General features: G+C 51.5%; 1 protein-coding gene across 2 annotated transcripts in view; it reads left to right on the forward strand.

Annotated features, from left to right (window-relative positions):
• Nucleotides 1-22,352, forward strand: part of SLC9A1 (solute carrier family 9 member A1) — a 59,357-nt gene that overhangs the window by 24,003 nt on the left and 13,002 nt on the right. The window contains exons 2-3 of one of the 2 annotated variants that reach the window (XM_063701313.1): nt 10,110-10,272; nt 18,717-19,177. In XM_063701313.1, coding sequence (XP_063557383.1) covers nt 10,251-10,272; nt 18,717-19,177 — 483 coding nt within the window. In that variant the 5' untranslated portion in view covers nt 10,110-10,250. The remainder of the gene's footprint in view (nt 1-10,109; nt 10,273-18,716; nt 19,178-22,352) is intronic. The other variant, XM_004025254.5, reaches the window with a different exon arrangement.

Genomic DNA, 22,352 nt, shown 5'->3' on the forward strand with positions numbered 1-22,352 from the left:
CCCTAAGCCTCCCAAAGTGCTGAGAGTACAGGCGTGAGCCACCACACCCAGCCACTATCATTATTATTAACATCCGCATTTCAACTGGAAGCTGCGTGACAGGGCTGATTAGAACCATGGTCTTGGGGTGGGGTGGCAAAAAAGAAAAAAGAACCACGGCTCTTGCCTGAATTCTTGACCCTCCTTGTCCTGCCCAGTGGTGGCTGCTTCCCCAGTTCTGGCTGCCCCAGGCATCTCCCCTGCCCTGCTGGAGGGAGGCATGTACACCTTGTGCCAGTGCCATGTGCGGGATCACACGATGGGCCCTGCCCAGTCTCAGCAGCCAGCACAGGCCAGGCGGAAGTGGGCACTGACAAAGGCTTCCTTATCTCCTTCCTGGGCATGGGGCACTTCTATGGGGTGAACTGGTTGGCAGACAAGTAGGCAGGCAGGCAACCTCTCAGCCTGCCTGGAGCCCTTGGCCCTTTGTGCTCAGCTTATCACCAGTGGGCTCTAGAACCTGTGCCCTGAGGACCAGAGTGCCAGCAGGAAGCAGTTAACCAGGCCCGGCTTGAGGGCAGAGCTTGGCTTCTGGGATCAAATACCAGTTTGGTTGTTTCGTGGCTGTGTGTCATTTGAGCTAGTTCATTAAGCTCTGAGCCTCAATTTCTCTACTGGAAAATTGAAACAGTAGTGTCTACCTCATGGCATTGCTGAGGCTAAATGAGAAGGCACAGGGCTTCGTAGTAATTCTTCCTTCCCACAGTGGCATGTGCTGGAGGGCTGCACTGTGTCTCCTGAGGCATTGCACATGGGTTTTGAGCAGAGGCCTGCAGGCTAGACCCAGTCTGGGGAGCTGCTGTCAGTGGAGCTCCATTTCCCATTACTAGGGTGCCAAATAGCTCCTGCTTCTCTCCTTGCAAGGCACACACAGAACCAGGGCACACTGGTACTGCTAGGGGCCTTAGAAAGACCAGCAGTTTAGGCCGGGTGCGGTGGCTCACGCCTGTAATCCCAGCACTTTGGGAGGCCGAGGCAGGCGGATCACGAGGTCAAGTGTTCGAGACCCGTCTGGCCGACATAGTGAAACCCTGTCTCTACTAAAAATACACAAAAAATTAACCAGGTGTGGTGGCGGGCACCTGTAATCCCAGCTACTCATGAGGCTGAGGCAGGAGAATCGCGTGAACCCAGGAGGCAGAGGTTGCAGTGAGCCAAGATTGTGCCACTGCACTCCAGCCTGAGCGACAGAATGAGACTCCGTCTCAAAAAACAAACAAACAAACAAACAAAATGATAGACCAGCAGTTTAGAATGGGTAAGTGACCTGCCCAAGGTCACACAGCAAAGGAGTGACAGACCTGGCAATAAACCAGGGCTCCTGCTCCCCACACCCACCATTTGGTCCAGAAAACTGGGGCTCAGAGCTGTAGGCAGCATGGTTGGGGCCATGGCTCTGGAGTCAGACCATTTCTCTCTGCCCCGGTTTCCTCAGCTGTAGAATGAGGAGGGTGATCCCTGTGTCAGAGGGCTGCTAGGAGAATCGTGATTGAAGTATACAGAGCATCAAAGTGAGGCACTCAATAGAAGGTAGTTTAAAAAAAAAAAGTGGGAGTGGAATGGGGGGGTTGGCACCATGTTCCAAGCAAGGACCAGTTTTGGAGTGGACCATCCTGGGTGTGTGTGCCAGCTCTGCTACCACTTTGCTGTGTAACATCAACCAAGTTCCGTCCCCTCTCTGGGCTTCATCCTTTGCATCTGTAAAATAGAGGGGTTGCACTGGATGGTCTCAGAGGGCCCTCCCTCTTCTAATCTCTGACTTCTTGCTGCCCCTCTTCTCCCACAGGAGAGACCTGACCTCCCATTGCTGTTCCTAGAGCCCTGGGCCTTCCTGGCACCAGGACCAAGCCCTGCAGCTGGCCGTGTCCTCGTCTTTTCTCTGCAGTGTCCTCTAAAGGGCAGCCTCCTCTGAGCATGCTCAGTTCTCCTATCCACTCTACATCTCGTGGCTCCTAGAGGCCTGAAGTGACAAACTATCCCCAGTGTGGTGGGAGAGGAGGCAGGGAGAGGCCCTCCAAGCATGCCCTGTCTCTCCCACCACACAGAGCCCAGCCAGCTGGATTGTTATCAGAAGTGTATGGGAGACCCTTAGGGGATCCCCTTGAGATAGAGGATCCAGTATCAGGAAAGCTCACCCATCTTGCTGGTATTGTGCAGGAGGCAGTGCCTGCTGCCCATGGAGCCTTAATGCTGTGCAGTTGGACAGCTTCCCCCTCAGGTGCCTGTTTAGGAGAAGCTCTTGCCTCCCTAGTGCTGCCAGCTTGCCTCTGGGACCCTGCCGCTGCTGGTTTCTGGGAACCTAGATCTGCACGGGAGTGTCTGGCATGCATGCGTGCGTGCATGCATTTATTTGTTTGTTTGTTTATTTATTTATTTATGGAGTTTCCCTCTTTTTGCCCAGGCTGGAGTGCAATGGCGTGAGGATCTCGGCTCACTGCAACCTCCACCTCCTGGGTTCAAGTGATTCTCCTGCCTCAGCCTCCCAAGTAGCTGGGATTACAGGCATGCACCACTACGCCCGGCTAATTTTGTATTTTTAATAGAGATGGGGTTTCACCATGTTGGCCAGGCTGGTCTCAAACTCCTGACCTCAGGTGATCCGCCTGCCTTGGCGTCTCAAAGTGCTGGGATTATAGGCATGAGCCACCACGCCTGGCCTTTTTTTTTTTTTTTTTTTTTTAAAGACAGGGTCTCACCCTGTTGCCCAGGATAGAGTGCAGCTGGCATGATCTCAGCTCACTGAAACCTCAACCTCCCGGGCTCAGGTGATCCTCCCACCTCAGCCTCCCTAGTAGCTGGGACTACAGGTATGCACCAGCCATGCCCAACTAATTTTTAAATTTTTTGTAGAGATGGGTTTTGCCACGTTACCCAGGCTGCTCTCAAACTCCTGGGCTCAAGTGATCCTCTCACCTCGGCCTCCCCCGCTGCTGGGATTACAGGTGTGAGCCACCTCACCTGGCCTGGGCATATATTTTTGTTTTTGCTTTTTTCTGAGTGTTTCTGTCTCTGTTCTCTCCTCTTACAGCAACTCTGTGCCATAGACATTCTTTATCCCAATGTTGGAAAGGAAGAAACTGAGGTTCAGGGCAGTACCGTGATTTGCCTTATTAGGTCACAGAGAAGTTAAGATTTAGAATTGGGACAGAAACTACCTCCCTCATTGATGGACCAGAGCTCTTTACGCTGCCCGCTGCTGCCTCGTGCAAGCTTGCTATGGCACGAATGCTATTCTGTACCCAGATGCCACAGTTGCTGGCATGGACAGAGATGGTGAGTATCACAGAGCCTGACTTTGTCCAGCTGCAGAGTTCATCAGTCAGATGTCAGAGGTAGAGAAGCTCTCAACAAGCCCCCAAGGATGGAGAAACTGAGACCAAAGAAAAGCAAGGGCTTGTTCAAAGCCCACAGAATGTTAGTGGCTGAGTCTAGACTGAAGCCCAGTTCCCCTGATCCCTAGCCTGGGCTTCACTCAGGCCTTTCTTTTCTCAGAATTGTAGTTTTCTGGTCTTTTTGAGGCATTTGGAGGTAGGATGGAGGGGGGGCTCACCCATCCTGCTGGTATTGTGCAGGAGGCAGTGCCAGCTGTCCCTGGAGCTGAGACTAAATGGCTGTGCATTTGGACAACTTTGCCCTATGCCAGGTGCTGAGCCTGGGTGGCCAGCGCTGTCTCCCTTGACCACCTCCCTGAAGTGGCAGAATTTCATGTTGTTCCCCAGGCCAGAGCCCTCCAGTGGCTCTGCCTGGCTCAGCGGGGTGATTGGGAATTCTCTCCCTGCAGGGTATTTGTGGCCTTTCATAACTGACCTTGGCTAAGCGCTGGATTGGGAGTCAGTAGTTCTGGGTTTGGGACCTGTCTCCGCTGCTACCCGTGTGATCTTGGGCCTGTGTCTGGACCTCTCTCAATGTCTGTTCTCTCATCTGTTGCCCACTGCCAGGGCATGTTGTGAGGGTGAGAGAAAAGTCTGCTTTACAGCATCTAAGTAATGATTTCCACTCCAGTCCACTGCCATTTGCTCCAATAGAAAGCCTCTACCTGGGCTGGGCTCAGTGGCTCACGCCTGTAATCTCAGCACTTTGGGAGGCAAAGGCAGGCAGATCTCTTGAGCTCAGGAGTTTGAGACCAGCCTGGGCAACATGGCAAAACCCCTATCTCTACAAAAAATACAAAAACTAGCTAGGCATGGTGGCACGTGCCTGTAGTCCCAGTTACATGGGGGGCTGAGGTGAGAGAATCACTTGAGCCCAGGAAGTCAAGGCTGCAGTGAGCCATTGTTCGTACCACTGCACTCCAGCCTGGGCAACACAGCCAGACTCTGTTTTCCCTGCCCCCTCCCTCCACAAAAAATAAATCTTCTACCTGTACCACACTCGTTTCCCTGTCCTGTCTTTCCAGATGCTGCTGATTTGCCTGCCAGGCCTTCTTGGTGCCTAACTCTCACCCTTCCTTCAAGGAAAAGGCCAATTCAGCTGGAGCTTAGTGTCCATGTGCTTAGTGCCAAACACTGGAGATTAAGTTAAACCCAAAAATATATACACAAAAGGGAAGGAAAAAAAGTTAAACCAGACATGACTTCTGCCCTCAAACAGTTCTGCTAGCTCAACAAGTCTTTATCCTTACTATGTGTCAGGCTCCGTGCTGAGGCCTAGAGAGTCGAAGATGAATAGGACAGGGTCCCTAGCCTTGCTTGCAGGTAGAAACTTGCTTGTGGTCTGGAGGGGGAGACAGACCAACCAGCTGTGCCGTGTCATCAGACTCTTAATAGAGGGCTGTGTGGTCCCAGGCTCTGCAGGCCACAGAACTGAGCGTGACTGGGTTCTGCTCCCTGGGGTATTTAGGAAAAACTGCTGAGCAGCACCTTGGAAGAGTGGCTCTCCAAGGGACAAGCTGATGGTGACCCACCCTGACAACATCTTGTGGTTCGCCCAGTGCTTTTGTGTTTGCGGTCTCATGTAATCCTCACAACCTTGTGAGGTCACTGAGGTAAGAGAAAGTCATCCATCCAGCAAACATTGATTGTGAACCTCCCGTGTGCCAGGTACAGCCTAAGGTGCCAGGGATACAACAGTGATTGGGACAGAGGCTGCCCTCACGAGGCTTATGTTCTGGGTGGGGAACGGTCAGAAAGCACATCTAGACATCAGGAAGTGGCAAGGGTAAGCGGATAGAGAGGGTTGGGAGGACCTCTCTGGGGAGGTGGCACCTGAGCAGGGACCTGAAGGAAGGGAGGGAATCTGTCATTCACCTACATGGGGAATAGTGTCTCAGGCACAGGGAACAGCAAATGCAAAGGCCCTGAGGTGGGGGCATGTTTGTGCTCAAGGAAAAGCAAGGAGGCCAGTAGAGCTAGGGGAGAGTGAGTGGAGATTCAGGTGTGGTGGAAAGACGCGGAGGGGGGTGTAGTCCCTGCCTTTCAGTAGTATGTCTTACCTCTTAAAAAGCTTCACTCTTGGCTGGGCACAGTGGCTCATGACTGTAATCTCAGCACTTTGGGAGGCTGAGGTGGGCAGATCACGAGGTCAAGAGATCGAGACCGTCCTGGCCAACATGGTGAAACCTCATCTACTAAAAATACAAAAATTAGCTGGACGTGGTGGCATACGCCTATAGTCCCAGCTACTCAGGAGGCCGAGGCAGAAGAATCGCTTGAACCCCGGAGGCAGAGGTTGCAATGAGCCAAGATTGCGCCACTGCACTCCGGCCTGGAGACAGAGTGAGACTCCGTCTCAAAAAGAAAAAAAAAGCTTCACTCTTGGCTGGTGTAGGAAGAGCCTGGGGGGCAAGAGTGGATATGTGGGCTGGGCGCAGGCTCACGCCTGTAATCTCAACACTTTGGGAGGCCACGGTGGGCAGATCACTTGAGGCCAGGGGTTCGACACCAGCCTCACCAACATGGTGAAACCCTGTCTCTATTGAAAATACAAAAATTGGCCAGGTGTGGTAGCATGTGCCTGTAATCCCAGCTACTCAGGTGGCTGAGGCACAAGAATCACTTGAACCCAGGAGGCGGAGGTTGAAGTGAGCCAAGATTGTGCCACTGCACTCCAGCCTAGATGACAGAGCAAGACTGTTTCTCAAAAAAAAAAAAAAAAAAGAAAAGAAAAAAGAAAAGGAAGGAAGGAAGGAAGGAAAAGAGAAGAGAGACTGATTGGATGCTGCTGCAGTGGTCCAGGCAAGTGATCGTGCTGGCTTGGATGGGTGTTAGCAGTGGAGGTGGTGAGAAGTGTCAGGGTCGGTTCATGTCTAGAAGGCAGAGCCAGCAGAGTTTGGTGATGGATTGGATGTCAGGAGTGAGAGGAAGAAAGGAGTTAGGACAACTCCAAAATTTGGGGCCTGAGGAGCAGGTTTGGGGACGAGAAAATAAGAATTTCCTGTCAGGAGCACCCAGCTCCTGTGCATTTGCCATTCTGCAGTCCACCCCATGCACACCATAACACACCAGCCTAAGGATGCTCATGCCCCCACCTCTGGGAAGGCCCCCCATCTTTTCTGCCCTACTCCAGGCTCTGTCCCCTGAGAGTCATTTTCTCTCACTGATCCTTTTCTGGCCCTTCTGAGAGGTCACTAAAATGCCCAAGTGGAGGATGGCTAACACCCCTTCTTCATCACTGCCCTCAGATGCTGTGAGGGCACACAATAGACCCCATAAAGCTGATAAAGCTACTAGGGATAGAAGGGGCCCCAGTTGCCTCCCAGAGGCTGCTGGTCTGTCTTCCCCACCCAGCCAGTGCCACCTGTGTTTTGTTCTTCCTTTGCGGTCCCCCGCATTCCTTGTAGTGCTGAAAATAGGACACTGTGACTTGCTTTCTGCAGGGCAATTGTCCTGGAAATTGTAGAATTTCTTTTTGTGTTGCTTTCCTACTGGTACCTCTTTATATTCCACCTCTGTAGCCAAGTAGGATGAGATTTCAAGCAAGTTGAAGTTATATATAATGAATTTAACACATTGGTAAGCTTCTAAGCTAACTGACTTTCAACTGGAAGCAATACTAAGAACAACAGATATTTGGTATACTCAATTTTTTTTCTCTCAGATTTGCATTTTGCAAGCTCTACTGTACCCCCAGCAAAGAGGAAAGAAAAATCTAGCTTTCCCATGGCTCTAAAGTTTCTAGAAATGGAAGCTCTCTTACTGAGCCTCTGTTTCTTCCCCCACCTCTGCCCCACCCCAGGTGTGGGGCAAACTGGTACCTGGAGCACCTGATACCATCTGTAAGTCCTGACAGCAGTCTGGCAAGAGGCAAGGACAGGCCAGGGATAGAGATGGAGTGGGGAACGGAGCACCTGAGCTGGGGAGCCACACATCCGGGACACTGGGAAAGGAAAGGAGAGAGATGGTGGCTTGAAATACAAAATTAGCTGGGCGTGGCACACACCTGTAATCCCAGCTACTCAGGACGCTGAGGCAGGAGAATCGCTTGAACCCGGGAGGCGGAGGTTGCAGTGAGCCAAGATCGTGCCACTGCCCTCCAGCCTGGGTGACTGTGCGGGACTCCGTCTCAAAAAAAAAAATTTTTTTTAAAGCCCAATAAAAGGGCTGGGCGCGGTGGCTCACGCCTGTAATCCCAGCACTTTGGGACGCCAAGGCAGGTGGATCAGCTGAGGTCAGGAGTCCAAGACCAGCCTGGCCAGCATAGTGAAACCCCATCTCTACTAAAAACACAAAAATTAGCCAGGTGTGGTGGTGGGCACCTGTAATCCCAGCTACTCGGGAGGCTGAGGCAGGAGAATCACTTGAACCCAGGAGGCGGAGGTTGCAGCGAGCCAAGATTGTGCCATTGCACTCCAACACTCCAGCCTGGGTGACAGAGCGAGACTCCGTCTAAAAAAAAAAAAGCCCAATAAAAATAAAAAGTGGATAATAATTATACCTACTGCATTAGGGTTGTTGAGAGAATTAAATGAGATGCCTCAGTACTTAGTGCAGTCTCTGCCCCATAGAAGCAGTTGAAGCACAGCATGTGTGATTTACCATTCACACATAATTTTAAATAACCTATAGATACAGAAAAGTCTTCAAGAATATATACCAAACTTAACAGAAATTCGGTTGTGGGGGAGACTGGTATAGTTGGTAAAAGGGAAGGGGGAGAATCACTGTGAGATGATTTTCCTTATACTTAAACACTTATATGACTGTTAGAAAAAAATTTTAATGACCGTAAGTTTTATTTAAAATCACCAAAGCAATATAATATATTTCCATTTTGAGAAAATCAAAAGAAACCAGTGTGTATCATATGGTCACCTACCAGACACCCAGTCCAGCCATGAGAGTCTTTGGAGCTTGAGGTCCTACCCCTGCCCCAAGTAAAGCCGACCCCCTGAGCTGCCCTCCACCGCTTCCCCAGGTAACCCCCTCCCCAGGTAAGCACCCCACTGCCTGGCACCTCTCCCTTGCCAGGCACTGTTGGAGCTCTGCCTCTTGTCAACACAACACGGGCTCTTTACTGCCGGTCCCAGTCCCTGTCCCTCCCTCTCCCCTGTGAGTCATCCTCTGCTTCACTGCATGGGGACTCTTGATCCAGCGCCTTTCCTGCAGGGGGAGGGGCAATCTGCTGGAGTGAAATTTATTCAACAAATGTTTATGCAGAGCTTGGATGATTGGGAAGGTCAGGCTGGATACCAAGAGGTGCTGCCCCAGCTTGGAGTGGTATAGGGGTTACAGAAATGGGTCCTTGAGACCCAGGGAGAAGGCTGGTGGTGGTAGAACCAGGCTGCAGGCTAGGATGGGGCATTCAGGGCCAGGCTGAAGGCCAGGGGACCCTCTGAGGCCTGCTCTGTCGGCTCAGGCTCCTTGACTCAGTTCCTTCCCTGGTCTGCCCGGCTCAGGCCTGTGTGCCGGCATCTCCTGCACTGTTCACTCTCATTTCCAGGCTGGCTGCAGGCTTCAGGATCCTCAAAAGGCTTTTGAGGCCCCCTCTCTTTTCATTTGTTCACACTCTTCCCCCTTTAGTCACCCACCTTTGAGACCAAACTCTAGTCCTACATCCTTCAGGAAGTGTTCATCATTCCCTTAACCCGCGTTTTCTGAGCATCACTTTTTGGGGGCCCAGAGCTGTGTGCTGGGATGCCAGGCTGGCTGAGGCACCGAACACAGCTCCTCAGTTTGGAGGAGCACCTGACCCAGCCTGGGGAGGGCGGGGGTGTGGCTCCAGGAAGGCTTCCCAGAGGAGGTGACACCTGCACTGGGGGTTTTTGTTTTTTTGAGATGGAGTCTCACTCTGTCGCCCAGGCTGGAGTGCAGTGGCGCGATCTTGGCTCACTGCAACCTGCGCCTGCAGGTTCAAGCAATTCTTATGCCTCACCCTCCTGAGTAGCTAGGACTACAGGCGCACACTCAGCTAATTTTTTGTATTTTTAGTAGAGATGGATTTTCACCATGTTGGCCAGGCTAATCTCGAACTCCTGACCTCAGGTGATCCACCCACCTCGGCCTCCCAAAGTGCTGGGATTACAGGTGTGAGCCACTGCGCCCGGCCCTCCACTGAGTTTTGAAAGGTGGGTAGAAGTTCCAGGTGAGGAAGAGTTTCCTGCTGTTTGCTTAGAGGTGGGATTTGGGGACTTCTGGCCACTGGAGTCAAGGAGTTGATGTAGATGGGACAGGTGAGAGGAGAAAGGAAGGAGAGAGAGAGAGGCTATGCATTGTGAGGGATTTGTAACCCAGTGCCAGGGTTGCTGAGACTGTAATCCTCTATCACAACATGCCTGCCTCTGGAACAGCCTCTCTTGCCAGGTCTCTAAGGCAGTTGCTGCTGGCTCAATCGCTGCTTATTACTCCAGGGGCCGCCCAGGCCCCCCAGCCTGCCTGACCTCTCTTTTCTCAGTCGTTTCAGTGCACAAGGTGCTCCTGTGTCTAGTCCCTGTTCTCACTTGTTTACAGACAAGAAAATGGAGGTTATTCCATGGTATAGTGATTTACGCAAAGCTCATGGTTACTAAAGGGCAGAGTGGGGTCTGGACCTGGGGTTTTGGCCTCCTTGCACGGTCTTCTCTTTTCCATGACTCAGGTGGTCCAGTGTATGCTGCTTGTGTTTTCTGACAGCTTTTTACCTGCTTTCCCATCCAGACCTGATGTTCCCAGAGGGTGAGACCCTGTCTCTCCAACATAGTAGGACCCCCTGAAATGTGGATTGAAACAAGCAAGAAATAAAAGTGCTGTTTGGAAGAATGATGGGGAAAAACACAGAGAGAGACTGATTGCCCGGGTATGGGGAAGGATGCTTGCCCAGGTACTTGGAACAGATTTATTTATGGCTGTTTTTGTGGGGGAGGCATATTTATTGCAGACTTGAATTCTCTTCCTGGTGATCCTGACAAGCTGTTTTCTTTGAAGCAGCATGGCCCAAAGAACTAGCAGTTCAGAGAACTGGGTTCTAATAATGACCCTGCCACTTCCCAGCTAGGTAGCCTTGGACAAGTTACCTCTCTGAACCTGGATTTCTTCATCTGTCAAATTGGGGGTCAGGATGTGAGATGAAATGAGAGGGGGTGTGTATAAGCCCCCTGCACAGAGCCTTTCGTCAGATTCTCCAGGTGTCCAGTGTTTGTCTCCTGGGTGCTGGAGAGTTTATCTTTTTTTTTTGAAATGGAATTTTGCTCTGTTGCCCAGGCTGGAGTGCCATGGTGTGATCTCGGCTCACTGCAACCTCTGCCTAACAGGTTCAAGTGATTCTCCTGCCTCAGCCTCCTGAGTAGCTGTGATTAGAGGCGCCTGCCACACCTGGCTAATTTTTGTATTTTTCGTAGAGACGAGGTTTCGCTATGTTGGTCACTGTGGTCTAGAACTCCTGACCTCAGGTGATCCACCCGCCTCGGCCTCCCAAAGTGATGGGATTACAGATGTGAGCTGCCACGCCCAGCCGGCTGCTACATTTTAAAAAAAGTATTATTTGGCCAGGCACGGTGGCTCATGTCTGTAATCCCAGCACTTTGGGAGGCCAAGGTGGGTGGATCACGAGGTCAAGAGATCGAGACTGTCCTGGCCAACATGGTGAAACCCCATCTCTACTAAAAATACAAAAATTAGCTGGGCATGGTGGTGCACGCCTGTAGTTTAGCTACTCAGGAGGCTGAGGCAGGAGAATTGCTGGAACCCAGGAGGTGGAGGTTGCAGTGAGCCGAGATTGCACCACTGCACTCCAGCCTGGTGACAGAGCAAGACTCCACCTCAAAAAAAAAAAAGTATTATTCATTGAGTTTCTGCTGTGGGGATGGGAGGTTTTGTTTTGTTTTGTTTTGTTTTGTTTTGTTTTGTTTTTTTGGGGGGGCGGAGTCTCTTGTTGTACAGTGGCACGATTTCGGCTCACTACAGCATCTGCCTCCCGGGTTCAAGTGATTCTCCTGCCTTAACCTCTCCAGGGCCTGGGATTACAGGCACCCACCATGGCGCCTGGCTAATTTTTGTATTTTTAATAGAGGAGGGGTTTCGCCATGTTGGCCAGGCTAGTCTCAAACTCCTGACCTCAGGTGATCCACCCACCTTAGCCTCCCAAAGTGCTGAGATTACAGGCATGAGCCACCACACCTGGCTGGGAGTTCTAATTAAATTATCTCAAAGTTGCTTTTAATCATCATCATCCCAGTTACAGAGAGGAAATGAGACTCAAAGACACATGTACCAGGTATTGTGCTAAGTCTTTTATGTACGCCGTATCTTTAATCATATTTAATCTTCACAAGAGCTTTCTCATTTGGATATTGACAAAAGCTTGGTGAAGTCAGCCTGCCTTCCTATTTATTGTCTTCTTTACTTGTTTTTCTTTCATTCATTACCCACATATCCATTTACTATGTGCAAGGTACTATACTAGACTTTTTGAAGGATACAAACCCTTCTCTTCTGGCAAACTTCTATTGATCCTTCAAAGCCCAATTCAAATGGTCCCTGCTCTGGGAACACCACTTAGTATTGAAAGTCCAGACCCATCCCCACCTCCTTCTTTCCCATACTTCACATCTAACAAGTGAAGTTTACTTCATTTTTCTTTCCTTTTTAAATTAGAGATAAGGTCTCACTCTGTCTCCCAGGCTGGAGAGTAGTGGCACCGTCATAGCTCACTGTAGCCCCAAAGTCCTGGATGTAAGCAATCCTCCTGCCTCGTACACCCCCACATCCAGCTAATTATTTTTGTTTTTATTTTTGTAGAGATGGGGTCTCACTATATTGCCCAGACTGGTCTAAATTCCTGGCCACAAGCAGTCTTCTCACTTCAGCCTCCCAAAGTGCTGGGGTCAGTTTTGTTTCAGTTCGTAAATAGTTGATGCCTACTCTGTGCTAGAAGCTGGAGACCCACATGAATCTAGACAGTTCCAACCCTCAGGGAGCTTATAGCCCAGTGATGAACACATACACACCAACAGGTCACAATAATGCAGAGTAAATTGTATTATACTTGGGTTTTAAAGAAAATTACAATAGTAATAGTAGTCACCACCTTTGGCTAACATTGAGTACCATTATTGCTTGATGCTCTTTATCCTTATCTCCTCTTGTACTCCAGAAACCCTCTGAAATAGGCTTTTACACAGATGGAGAAACTTTGAGGGGAGGGATGTAAAGTAACTTGTCTAAAGTCACCCAGCAAGTTGTGGCTGGGCTCTGATTAGAACTCAAGTTTTCTGACAGTGGGAACATAGGGTGGGGTGGCCAGCGCCACGTGTCTTTGTCTCCTCTGCAGGTCTGGCTGTGAACCTGCTGAGGCAGTGGCTTAGTCTGTCCTAATGTGGCTTTTCTTTCTCCCTGGTCCTCATAGCTGACATTGATGGTAGGAAGAATCAGCCTTGAGGAGAATCAGACTCAAAAAGAGTCAGAGCCCTCCCGGACCCATGGGTCCTCCAGCCCAATGGACACCAGGGCTGAGTGCAGATCAGCCAGGCGGGCTGAACAGTCTGAATAATTATCACTTCTTGCCCTGCAAGTTTGGTAGAAAAGATTGACCCCCCCCTGGCTGAGTTAACTTCGGAGAGCTTCCTGGAGAGGGCAGCCTTAGAAGATAGGAAGGATTTCATGAAGTCTTTACTAGGCCACTAGAGTAGAAGCAGTGGGAGACTTCCTGGAGAAGAGCTCATGGAAAGAAAAACCTACCGCTGGCCCTTTGGGAACTGCTTTGGGCCTCTTTAGTCCTAGGCTCACACGCCCCTTAGAAACAAAGTAAGAATAAAGCCAGGGATAATACAGTGAGTGGCCAAGAACAGACTCTGGAGCCAGACTACCTGGGTTTGAATCCCAGTTACCAGCCATGTGACTTTGATCAAGTTGCTTAACCTTTGTGTGCTTCAGTTTCCTCATCTGTAAAATAAGGGGATGGTAATTGTGACTTCCCAGAACTATGGTGAAGAGCAAATGGGTTAAGAGTGTGCTGCTGTAAACTGTAGAGTGCTGGGCTTTCATTGGGAAGTATTACCTTTCATTGCTGCAGTTGAGACTGGTTGCTGGGGCAGTTGAAGAGGGAGTTAAAGAAATGGAATCATTGTGCAACTAGGAATCCCTTGGGATCTGGCCGAGTTGCAGCCCCAGAGCAGTCCTCAGGCCTGGAAGTAGGGCGACAGAGCCCTCAGTGTGCCCCTGGGTCCCTGGTGACCTGGCACTATGGGCCAAAGAGACCCCTCTTCCCAGCACTCCCCTCTGACTTCCCAGGCCAGAGGAGGGTTGCGGGAAGGGGGATCAGGCATGTCTGGTCACCCTGGCAACCCAGGGTGATGTGGGACAGCCTTGCCTGCTCCACTGAGCCAGTCTCAGCAGATGGGGACCGTCCGAGGAGATATAAATAAAACATTCTTGTGGTGCAGAGCAGCCGCAGGGGGCTGGGAGCCTCCATCAATTGGAAGTTTGGTGAGGTGTCTGCTCAGCAAGAGTGTGTGTGTGTGTGTGTGTGTGTGTGTGTGTGTGTGTGTGTGTGTGTGTGTGTTCGTTCCAGCTACCACCTACACTAGATAGAATGAAAAACACTTCTCCCATCCCCCACCCTCTTCTAAAAGGAGAGCCAACTCTGAACTGTGTCAGAGGGTTTGGCCTGTGGCTGTGCTTGGAGATGCCGAATTCCACACTTTCGTGCCTCCTTGTTCTGGGAGGACTGGACGTCCTTGAAGAAGGCTGTGTGGCTTGGAGTGTCACAGACTGCTGGGGTAGAACTGGACATGTGATCATTGACAGGTCGCTGGCTGTCTCTGTCTCCATTTCCCTGACTATATAATGGAGAATTTAGATGCTCTCCAAGATCCATTCCAGCTCTTACGTCTCTGGTTCTTACTCTAACTGCCTCTTCCCACCCCTGATTTCACCCTGGTGACATCACTGCTGCTGCATGTTTGGGCCCTGAAAGTTTTGCCTCATCTCTTGGCATCCTGGGATCTTGCCTCCATGCAGGGCTTTTGTCAGGGTACCAGGGGCCGCAGCCATCCTTCTGTGCCCCTTTCACCACACTGGGTGTCAGCAAGCATCCTGCTCTTTGTGGGGACTCTGCAGGGATGCAGAGTGAGCGCAGTTGGTGGAGTCAGGGTGTTAGAAGAGGGACAAGCCTGCGCAGGTCCAGGGGCTGCTTCCCACTTCCCTGAGCCGTTGCTCCTGAAGGAGCCTCCTCTTGATGACAGAATCCCTTCCTCCCCCAGCCCTAGAAGTGCTTTCCAATAATGTGCCACCTACCTACGGGCAGGGAGCCAAAAGTGGATCTCAGACCTTTCTCCTCAGCCTGGCCTGGCCCGGCCCTCCCCTCGGGCCCAGAGAGCCCATCAGGGCCTAGAGCTCCTTCAGCTCACTGAGCACCAGAGACAAAACAGGAAAGCCGGGGAAACCAGCTCCAGGAACGTGGCTCCAGCCCCAGGTACTCTGGAGCTGGCTGAAGGAGAAGGAGGTCGCTGCGCTGTAGTCAGGAGGCCCGGGACCCAGTCCTGGTTGGCCTGGCTGAGTGCATGCAGCCTCCTCTCAGAGCTCGTTTTTCTTGTGTTCAATAGGAATGCCAGCTCTCTGTTCACCTGGTCATAGAAGCTCCAAGGGCTGGAATAGCATGGCCCTCCCCATCAGCTGCTCACGGAGGTTCAGAGTCTGAGTCACCTCAATGTTCCCAGTGTCCGATATGGCCTGGCTCAGAGAAAATACCGAGCTTTGACTAAAGAATTAATAAGCGCTCTCTGCTACCGGTTTGAGACACCTACGCTAGAATAGAGGTCCTCCCTTAGACACTAGGGGAGTGGCATAACCTTGCTGAGCCTCAGCTTTGTCTTCTGCACAATGGAGGCAATACCTATCCCAAGGGCTGTGGTGAGGACTGAATGAGATGGTGCGTGCCAGGCTCCCAGCACAGTTCTGGCTCATGGGACGCCCTCAGACCTGAGGAGCCATCTTCATGTTGCTGCTTTTGGCTTGTTTCACATGCCTGCCCCCTCCCCAGGCAGGAGCTGTGGCCAACTCTTCTCTGGGTCTCCCAGGCACTGTCTGGCGATTTATGGGGCCAGGAAAGCTCTGTGGATTGGGTTGATGGCACAGAGTGAGGGTAGGAGGCATTTTTAGAGCCCGACCCCTTAGGTGGAAGTGGAAGCCATCATCTGCCTACCCTGGACTATCTCTTTAGACTCTGCCTTCTCTTAAGGCAGCTCTTGGTGCTAACACCAGGACAGGGGCAGGGAGGCTGTGGAGGGGGGTCAGCATGCAGCTGGCTGGAGCTGGACTTCCGGCCTTGGGAAGGTGCTTTCTGGCCCCTGCCTGTAGGAGCTCTGCTCCCCTAAATCTTCATCCTGCTTATCTCCGCTGCACTGTGCCTGTCTCCCCTCCAGCACACTGCAGGTCTTTGGGGTCTGATGCCATTGTCTTGTCTCAGCTGCTTCTGCCTGGGTTGTCTGACTGATCTCGGTGGGTGCCAGGAAGAGAGAGAGGAACCTGGGAGATGACTGTGGATTGAAGGTTATGAGAGAGGGAGGCACCAGAAGATTCCTGCCCTAACCTGAGCAGACAGGTGGTGGTCAGGGAATGCTTCCTGAAGGAGGAGGCAGGCAGAGGATATGGTGTCAGCAACACATGGTGAGGGTAGAGGTAGAGGAATGATTTCTAGAGAGAGGAACTAGACTAGGTGAAGATTGGCAGGCAAAAGAGGATGTGGCTCATATGGGGCGATTGCAAGGAATTTGGCAAGGCTGAAACCTAAGAGTTGACAGTGGGGAGAATGGGACATGAGGCAAGAGCAGATGACAGAGGCAGTGCTGAAAATGTGGGCTTTATCCTCTACAGCAAGAGAGACTTGGGTCCAACATGACTAGCCCTTCCCAGTGGACCAGCCAGCTACACACTGGATGTTGACTGGTGGACAGTACAAAGACTGGGGGACTTTTCAGCAAAAGGGGTGATTTTGGAATTATTTTCCCTTTTATTGATGTGGGAAGTAGATGAACAAAAAGTGACTTTTGGTCATGTCTATTTTGAAATCAGAAGAATGCTCACGGTGCCTTCGAGGTCGTCTTGGCCTAGGATGGAGACGTCTTTTTTTCCCAATGTGTTTTGAGTGTCTTCAGGGTGCTTGGCACTGTGCCAGGATTCTGGGCCTGGATAGTGTTCAGTGTGTGAACTTTTTTTTTTCAAGATGGAGTCTTGCTCTGTTGCCCAGGCTGGAGTGCAGTGGAGTGATCTTGGCTGGAGCTCAGTGGCATGATCTTGGCTCACTGCAACTTCCACCTCCTGTGTTCAAGCAATTCTCCTGTCTCAGCCTCCCAAGTAGCTGGGAATACAAGCACCCACCACCACGCCTGGCCAATTTTTATATTTTTAGTAGAGACAGAGTTTCACCATATTGGTCAGGCTGGTCTTGAATTCCTGACCTCAGGTGATCCACCCACCTTGGCCTCCCAAAGTGCTGGGATTACAGGCGTGAGCCACCGTGCCCAGCCAGCAGTGTGAACTTTGATTTGTCACTGTACTAGCACTGCCCAGATTCCTACCTGAGAGTAGGAAGGGCTTTGGGCATGGAGAGGGAAGTTCCTCCTCTGTCCCAAGGATCTCAAGAGTAAGTAATGAGAGCAGAGGCCTGGCCAGGCATGCAGGTTATCGGAAATCTTGGGTGATGTCCCAGCCCTGTGTATTTTCAAGTCAGCCGATATTTGTTGAGCACTTCTTGTGTCCTAGCCCTGGGTGTATAATGATAAGCAGTTGTGGGATCTGCCTGCACAGAGCTTGCAAGATAGGGAAGGGGAGGAGAGAGAGCTTTGCTTTCTTCTTCTTTTTTTTTTTTTTTTTTTTTTTTTGAGGCTGGGCTCAAGTGATCTTCCTGCCTCGGCCCTCCTAACTAGCTGAGACTACAGGTGCATACCATGCCCAGCTATTTTTTTTAAGTGGAGATGAGGTCTCCTATATTGTGCAAGCTGGTGTCAAATTATTGGCCTCAAGTGTTCCTCCCACCTCAGCCTCCTAAAATGCTGGGATACAGGCATGAGCCACCATGCCAGGCCAGAGAGAGCTTTCCTCTTGAGCAAAGGGTCATACCCTCTTGGCTATGCCAACCCTGGGAGCATAGTACCCAACATACAACTAGATGCTCAGATTTTTTCCACCTACTTTCCCACCCCAAAACAAAACAAACAAGTAAACCACTCACAGGAGCTCAGGGTTCTCTGGCCATACCTGGTATTGAGAGAGGCCCTCTCACGGGGATTTTTGCTACTCCTCAGCTCTGGGTTTGAAGCCTCAAGGTGGACTACAGCAGAGCGGCCTGCTGCTGGCCAGCACACGGCCTGGGGAGATGGCTGGTGGGTCCCAGGCAGAGGGGTGTGTGAGGAGGCCTTGATGGGAGGGAAGGATAGGAGAGCTTGAATTACAGAACTGTGCAGTTTGATGGGAACTGGGGCATCAGACCTGTGTTCTATTCTGGTTCTGCTCCCCATTTGCTGTGTGACTTTGGGCAAGTCCCTTCCCTTTTCTGAGCCTCAGTTGCCCCATCTTTAAAGTGGGTGGCATTGAGCTAGAAGCGGGATAGCAAATAGATTTTATCTCACCTGCCAAAGCTGGTTGCCACTGACATCCTTGAGCCGTGTCTCGAGCAGCTGCCTGGACTCAGTTGGAAAGCCTACTGTTTTGCAGGTTTGCAGACCCCAGGCCTTATTATCCCCAAGTTCCTTCCCACGCTGGTATTCTTAGATTCTTCTGTGCTTTCTTCTGTCTCCTATGCCACTCCCCACCAGCTGGTTGTCTGCCTTCTGCTTAAACAGCTCCGTGATAGGGAACTACCATCTTCCCTCAGACAGAATTGTTAGATTGTTATTCCTCAGGTTGAGCTCAGATCTGCCTCCCTGAACTTGTGCCTGGAATAATGCCTTGGGTTCAGGCGTAGGTGATGCCCGTAGGTACTTGGCACGTCAGTAATCAATTTATAATTTCTGCCTTCTGGAGGCATATAGAACTGCTGCTTTCTAACATTTTATGACAGCGACAGAGATAGCATGTATATATCCTTTGAAAAAAGTGCTTTAAAAATACTGTCACTTGGTTTATGATGGGAAACCTGTGAAGCTAGCATTGTCCCTTCCATTTTACAGGCGAGGAAGCGGAGGCTCAGAGAGTTAACAGAGCAGCCCTCTGAGACCCAGCCTGTGCACCTCTCACCAACTGCGCTCCTCATCCCCGGCCCATCCCCAACCTTCTATTCTCCTGGCTCCTCCGAAAGCCCATGGCCTCCCGTTCTCTCGCCCTCCGCAGGTTTCCATGTGATCCCCACTATCTCAAGCATCGTCCCGGAGAGCTGCCTGCTGATCGTGGTGGGGCTGCTGGTGGGGGGCCTGATCAAGGGTGTAGGCGAGACACCCCCCTTCCTGCAGTCCGACGTCTTCTTCCTCTTCCTGCTGCCGCCCATCATCCTGGACGCGGGCTACTTCCTGCCACTGCGGCAGTTCACAGAAAACCTGGGCACCATCCTGATCTTTGCCGTGGTGGGCACGCTGTGGAATGCCTTCTTCCTGGGCGGCCTCATGTACGCCGTGTGCCTGGTGGGCGGTGAGCAGATCAACAACATCGGCCTCCTGGACAACCTGCTCTTCGGCAGCATCATCTCGGCCGTGGACCCCGTGGCGGTTCTGGCTGTCTTTGAGGAAATTCACATCAATGAGCTGCTGCACATCCTTGTTTTTGGGGAGTCCTTGCTCAATGACGCCGTCACTGTGGTGAGGAGGCCAGGGGCCATGCCCATGTCCAAACGGTACAAACCCAAATCCAGGCCCACCAGTGAATCCCTCATCCGCCCGCTAATAACAGTAATAAAAACAGCTGAGGCACATTCCCGCTTCCTGTGTGCCAGGCACCATGCTGAGCCCTTCGGCATGGATTATCTCATTTAAGTCCTCATGGCTGCCTTAAGAGGTGCTTATTATTCTCATTTTCCAGGGGAGACACAGGCCCAAAGAAGTTAAATAACCTGTTGGAGTATGAACCAGTTTGTGATTGAACCAGGTCTGTCTGACTCCAGGGCCTAAGCTCTTGGTTTTGCTAGGTTATATGCTCTCTCCTTGACTTGACTTGCTTTTTGTTTTTTAAGAGACAGGGTCTTGCCCTGTCTTCTAGGCTGGTGAACTGGTACGGTCATAACTCACTGCAGCCTCAAATACCTGGGCCTGAGATCCTCCTGCCTCAGCCTTCCGAGTGGCTAGGACTACAGGCATGCACCACCACATCCAGCTAATTTTTTAAATTTTTTGTGGAGATGGGGTTTGACCATGTTGCCCAGGCTGGTCTTGAACTCTTGGCCTCAAACGATCCTCCTTCCTCGGCCTCCCAAAGTGCTGAGATTACAGACCTAAGCCAACAAGCCTGGCCCTTCTCTTGCATTTTGATGTGAGCTTGGGCAAATTACTTACACTCTCTGTGCCTCAGTTTCCTCTTCACAGACCATATCATCTGTGAGGGGCCTTTCAGCTCTCATGTTGGCTATATCTTAAGTTAGAATTCGGTTTGTGCACAGTTTTTGGGCAGAGATTATGGAAAGGGGCCTTGTCTCCAAAACATCTAGAAGGTGATAAGTAAAATAAGTTGGCCACTTGCTTGCTGTGTGACCTTAAGCAAATGCTATACCTCTGTGGCCCTCACCTTTTTTTTTTTTTTTTTTTTTTTTTTGAGATGGAGTCTTGCTCTGTCTCCCAGACAGGAGTGCAATGACGCAAGCTCAGCTCACTGCAACCTCCGCCTCCCAGGTTCAAGCAATTCTCCTGCCTCAGCCTCCCAAGTAGCTGGGATTACAGGCGTGTGTCACCATGCCCAGCTAATTTTTGTGTTTTTAGTAGAGACTGGGTTTCGCCATGTTGGCCAGGCTAATCTCGAACTCCTGACCTCAGGTGATCCGCCCACCTCAGCCTCCCAAAGTGCTGGGATTACAGGCATGAGCCGCTGCGCCCAGCCGGCCTCACCTTTGATAGCTGCAAAGTGGCAGAGGATTAGTGCTTTCCTCCAGGGTCTGCACGTGGTGGCACCATATACACCTGCACATGCCCTTCCTCCCAGCTGGTTTCCTTGGGAAACAGATGTGTGCATGTGCATGCTCACGTTGTGTTGTGAGAACACTCCCACCCCCTCCTGAGCTGTCCCGCTCAGAGCAGCTGCACACACAGGAAAGCTCAAGGGCACATGTGCATTCCCAGGCCATGACTCCCTCCTCTGCAGCCCCAGCCTTCAGGAAGCAGCACCTCAGAGTAGAGACAGACTGTGGTGTTCAGCTGCTGGCAGCCTCAGCTTCCTGTTCCTCCCACGCCTCCTCATGGGGCTGGGTAGAATAGCCTGACCTGAGCAGGCAGGCCTCCATCCTGGCTTCCTCTAGCACTAGCTCTTGCCCAGGGTTACCACATGAGCCTCAGTTTCCCCATCTGTGACACAGGGATTGCAGTACTCAGCCTGTCATCCTCCCAGGCTTCTTACAGGATTACTTACATTAGTGAGTCATACTCACTAATGTCTGTGAAGCCAGTGAGTGCCAAAGATAAAGCCCTCTCCAGTGGGATCTGGGTGTTGGGGTTCAGGTGAGCACTGTTGTGGAGCTTGGGGCATGGCTGCATCAAGCAGGTAACAGACCCAGCCATTTGTGGACCCATGGTCATGTCTCCCAAAGGCAGTGGCAGTGGTGGTAGTGATTGCTGGTGTTCATTGGGTGCTTCCTGTCTGAATGTGTATTGCCTCATTTTTATTTATTTAGAGACAGAGTCTCCTGTCACACAGACAGTGTCGCTCAGGAGTGCAGTAGCACAATCATAGCTCACTGCACCCTCAAACTCCTCAAATGATCGTCCCCTCTTAGCCTCCCAAGTAGCTGGGACTGCAGGTGCTGGCCATCACACCCAGCTAATTTATTTATTTATTTATTTATTTATTTTGTAGATACAGGGTCTCATTATGTTGCCTGGGCTGGTCTCAAGCTCCCGGGCACAAGCGATGCTCCCTCCTTGGCCTCCCAAAGTGCTGAGATTACAGGCGTGAGCCGCTGTGTCTGGCCTATATTGCCTCATTTAATCTATACAGTAACTCCATGAGGTTGACACAGTTATATTCCAGTTTTTTTGCGATGAGGAAACTGAGGAACGGAGAGGTTACATAAGCCTGATACATGATATAGCTGAGGTTCAAATCCGTAGTCTGAGTCCAAAGCCCAAGTGCTTACCACTGTGTTACTCTGTTTCTCTATAGTTCCAGGGGTAATAGCACCAGGCCAGAAAGGAGGACTTTCCCCTCTGTGCCCACTCCATGGGCCCATGTGGTAGACCATGAGGACCCATGAATCCCCTCAGGCCAGGAATGAGTTTAGCCCACGGCTGAGTATGCACCTGCTAAGAGGCTGTCTGCCGCTGGAGCCCTGTCCTATCCCCCAGACAGCTGGGGCCAGGCCGCACCAGGCCTGGCCTGTGCTCTGCATCTCCCCTTGCTGCCTGGCCCAAGTCAAGTCTTTCTGGAGCTCTTGGCATGGGTGTGAGTGCCCCATTTCCCAGAGAGTAAAGCCAGAGGCTGACCCTGAGCTGCCTGGTCTCAGGTCTGTGCCCTAGACAGGTCACTCCTCACGGTCCATTCCTCCTGCTCCAGGTCCTGGGGGCTTTGGAGGGTTCCCTGTCATGGATCCTCACGTCCTTCCGTCCCTTCCCCCAGGCCTGGAAACTCCCTGCTCCTTCCTGGCAGAGCTGTCTAGGACAGACTTGAGTAGGCCAGGCAGCTCAGGGACCTAGCAATAGGAGGGGCAGATCCTCAAAACTGAGCCTGCTGGGGAGGCCTCAGCCATGGCTGTCAGGGAACAAGTTCTGGGCCCAGTTCTTCTGCTCCTGGGCTGGGGGCCCCCTGGCATGTTGTTTTACCACTGTGAGCCTCCGT

This window comes from Gorilla gorilla, chromosome 1 (genome assembly GCF_029281585.2).
Source record: "Gorilla gorilla gorilla isolate KB3781 chromosome 1, NHGRI_mGorGor1-v2.1_pri, whole genome shotgun sequence".
Lineage (NCBI taxonomy): Eukaryota > Metazoa > Chordata > Mammalia > Primates > Hominidae > Gorilla > Gorilla gorilla.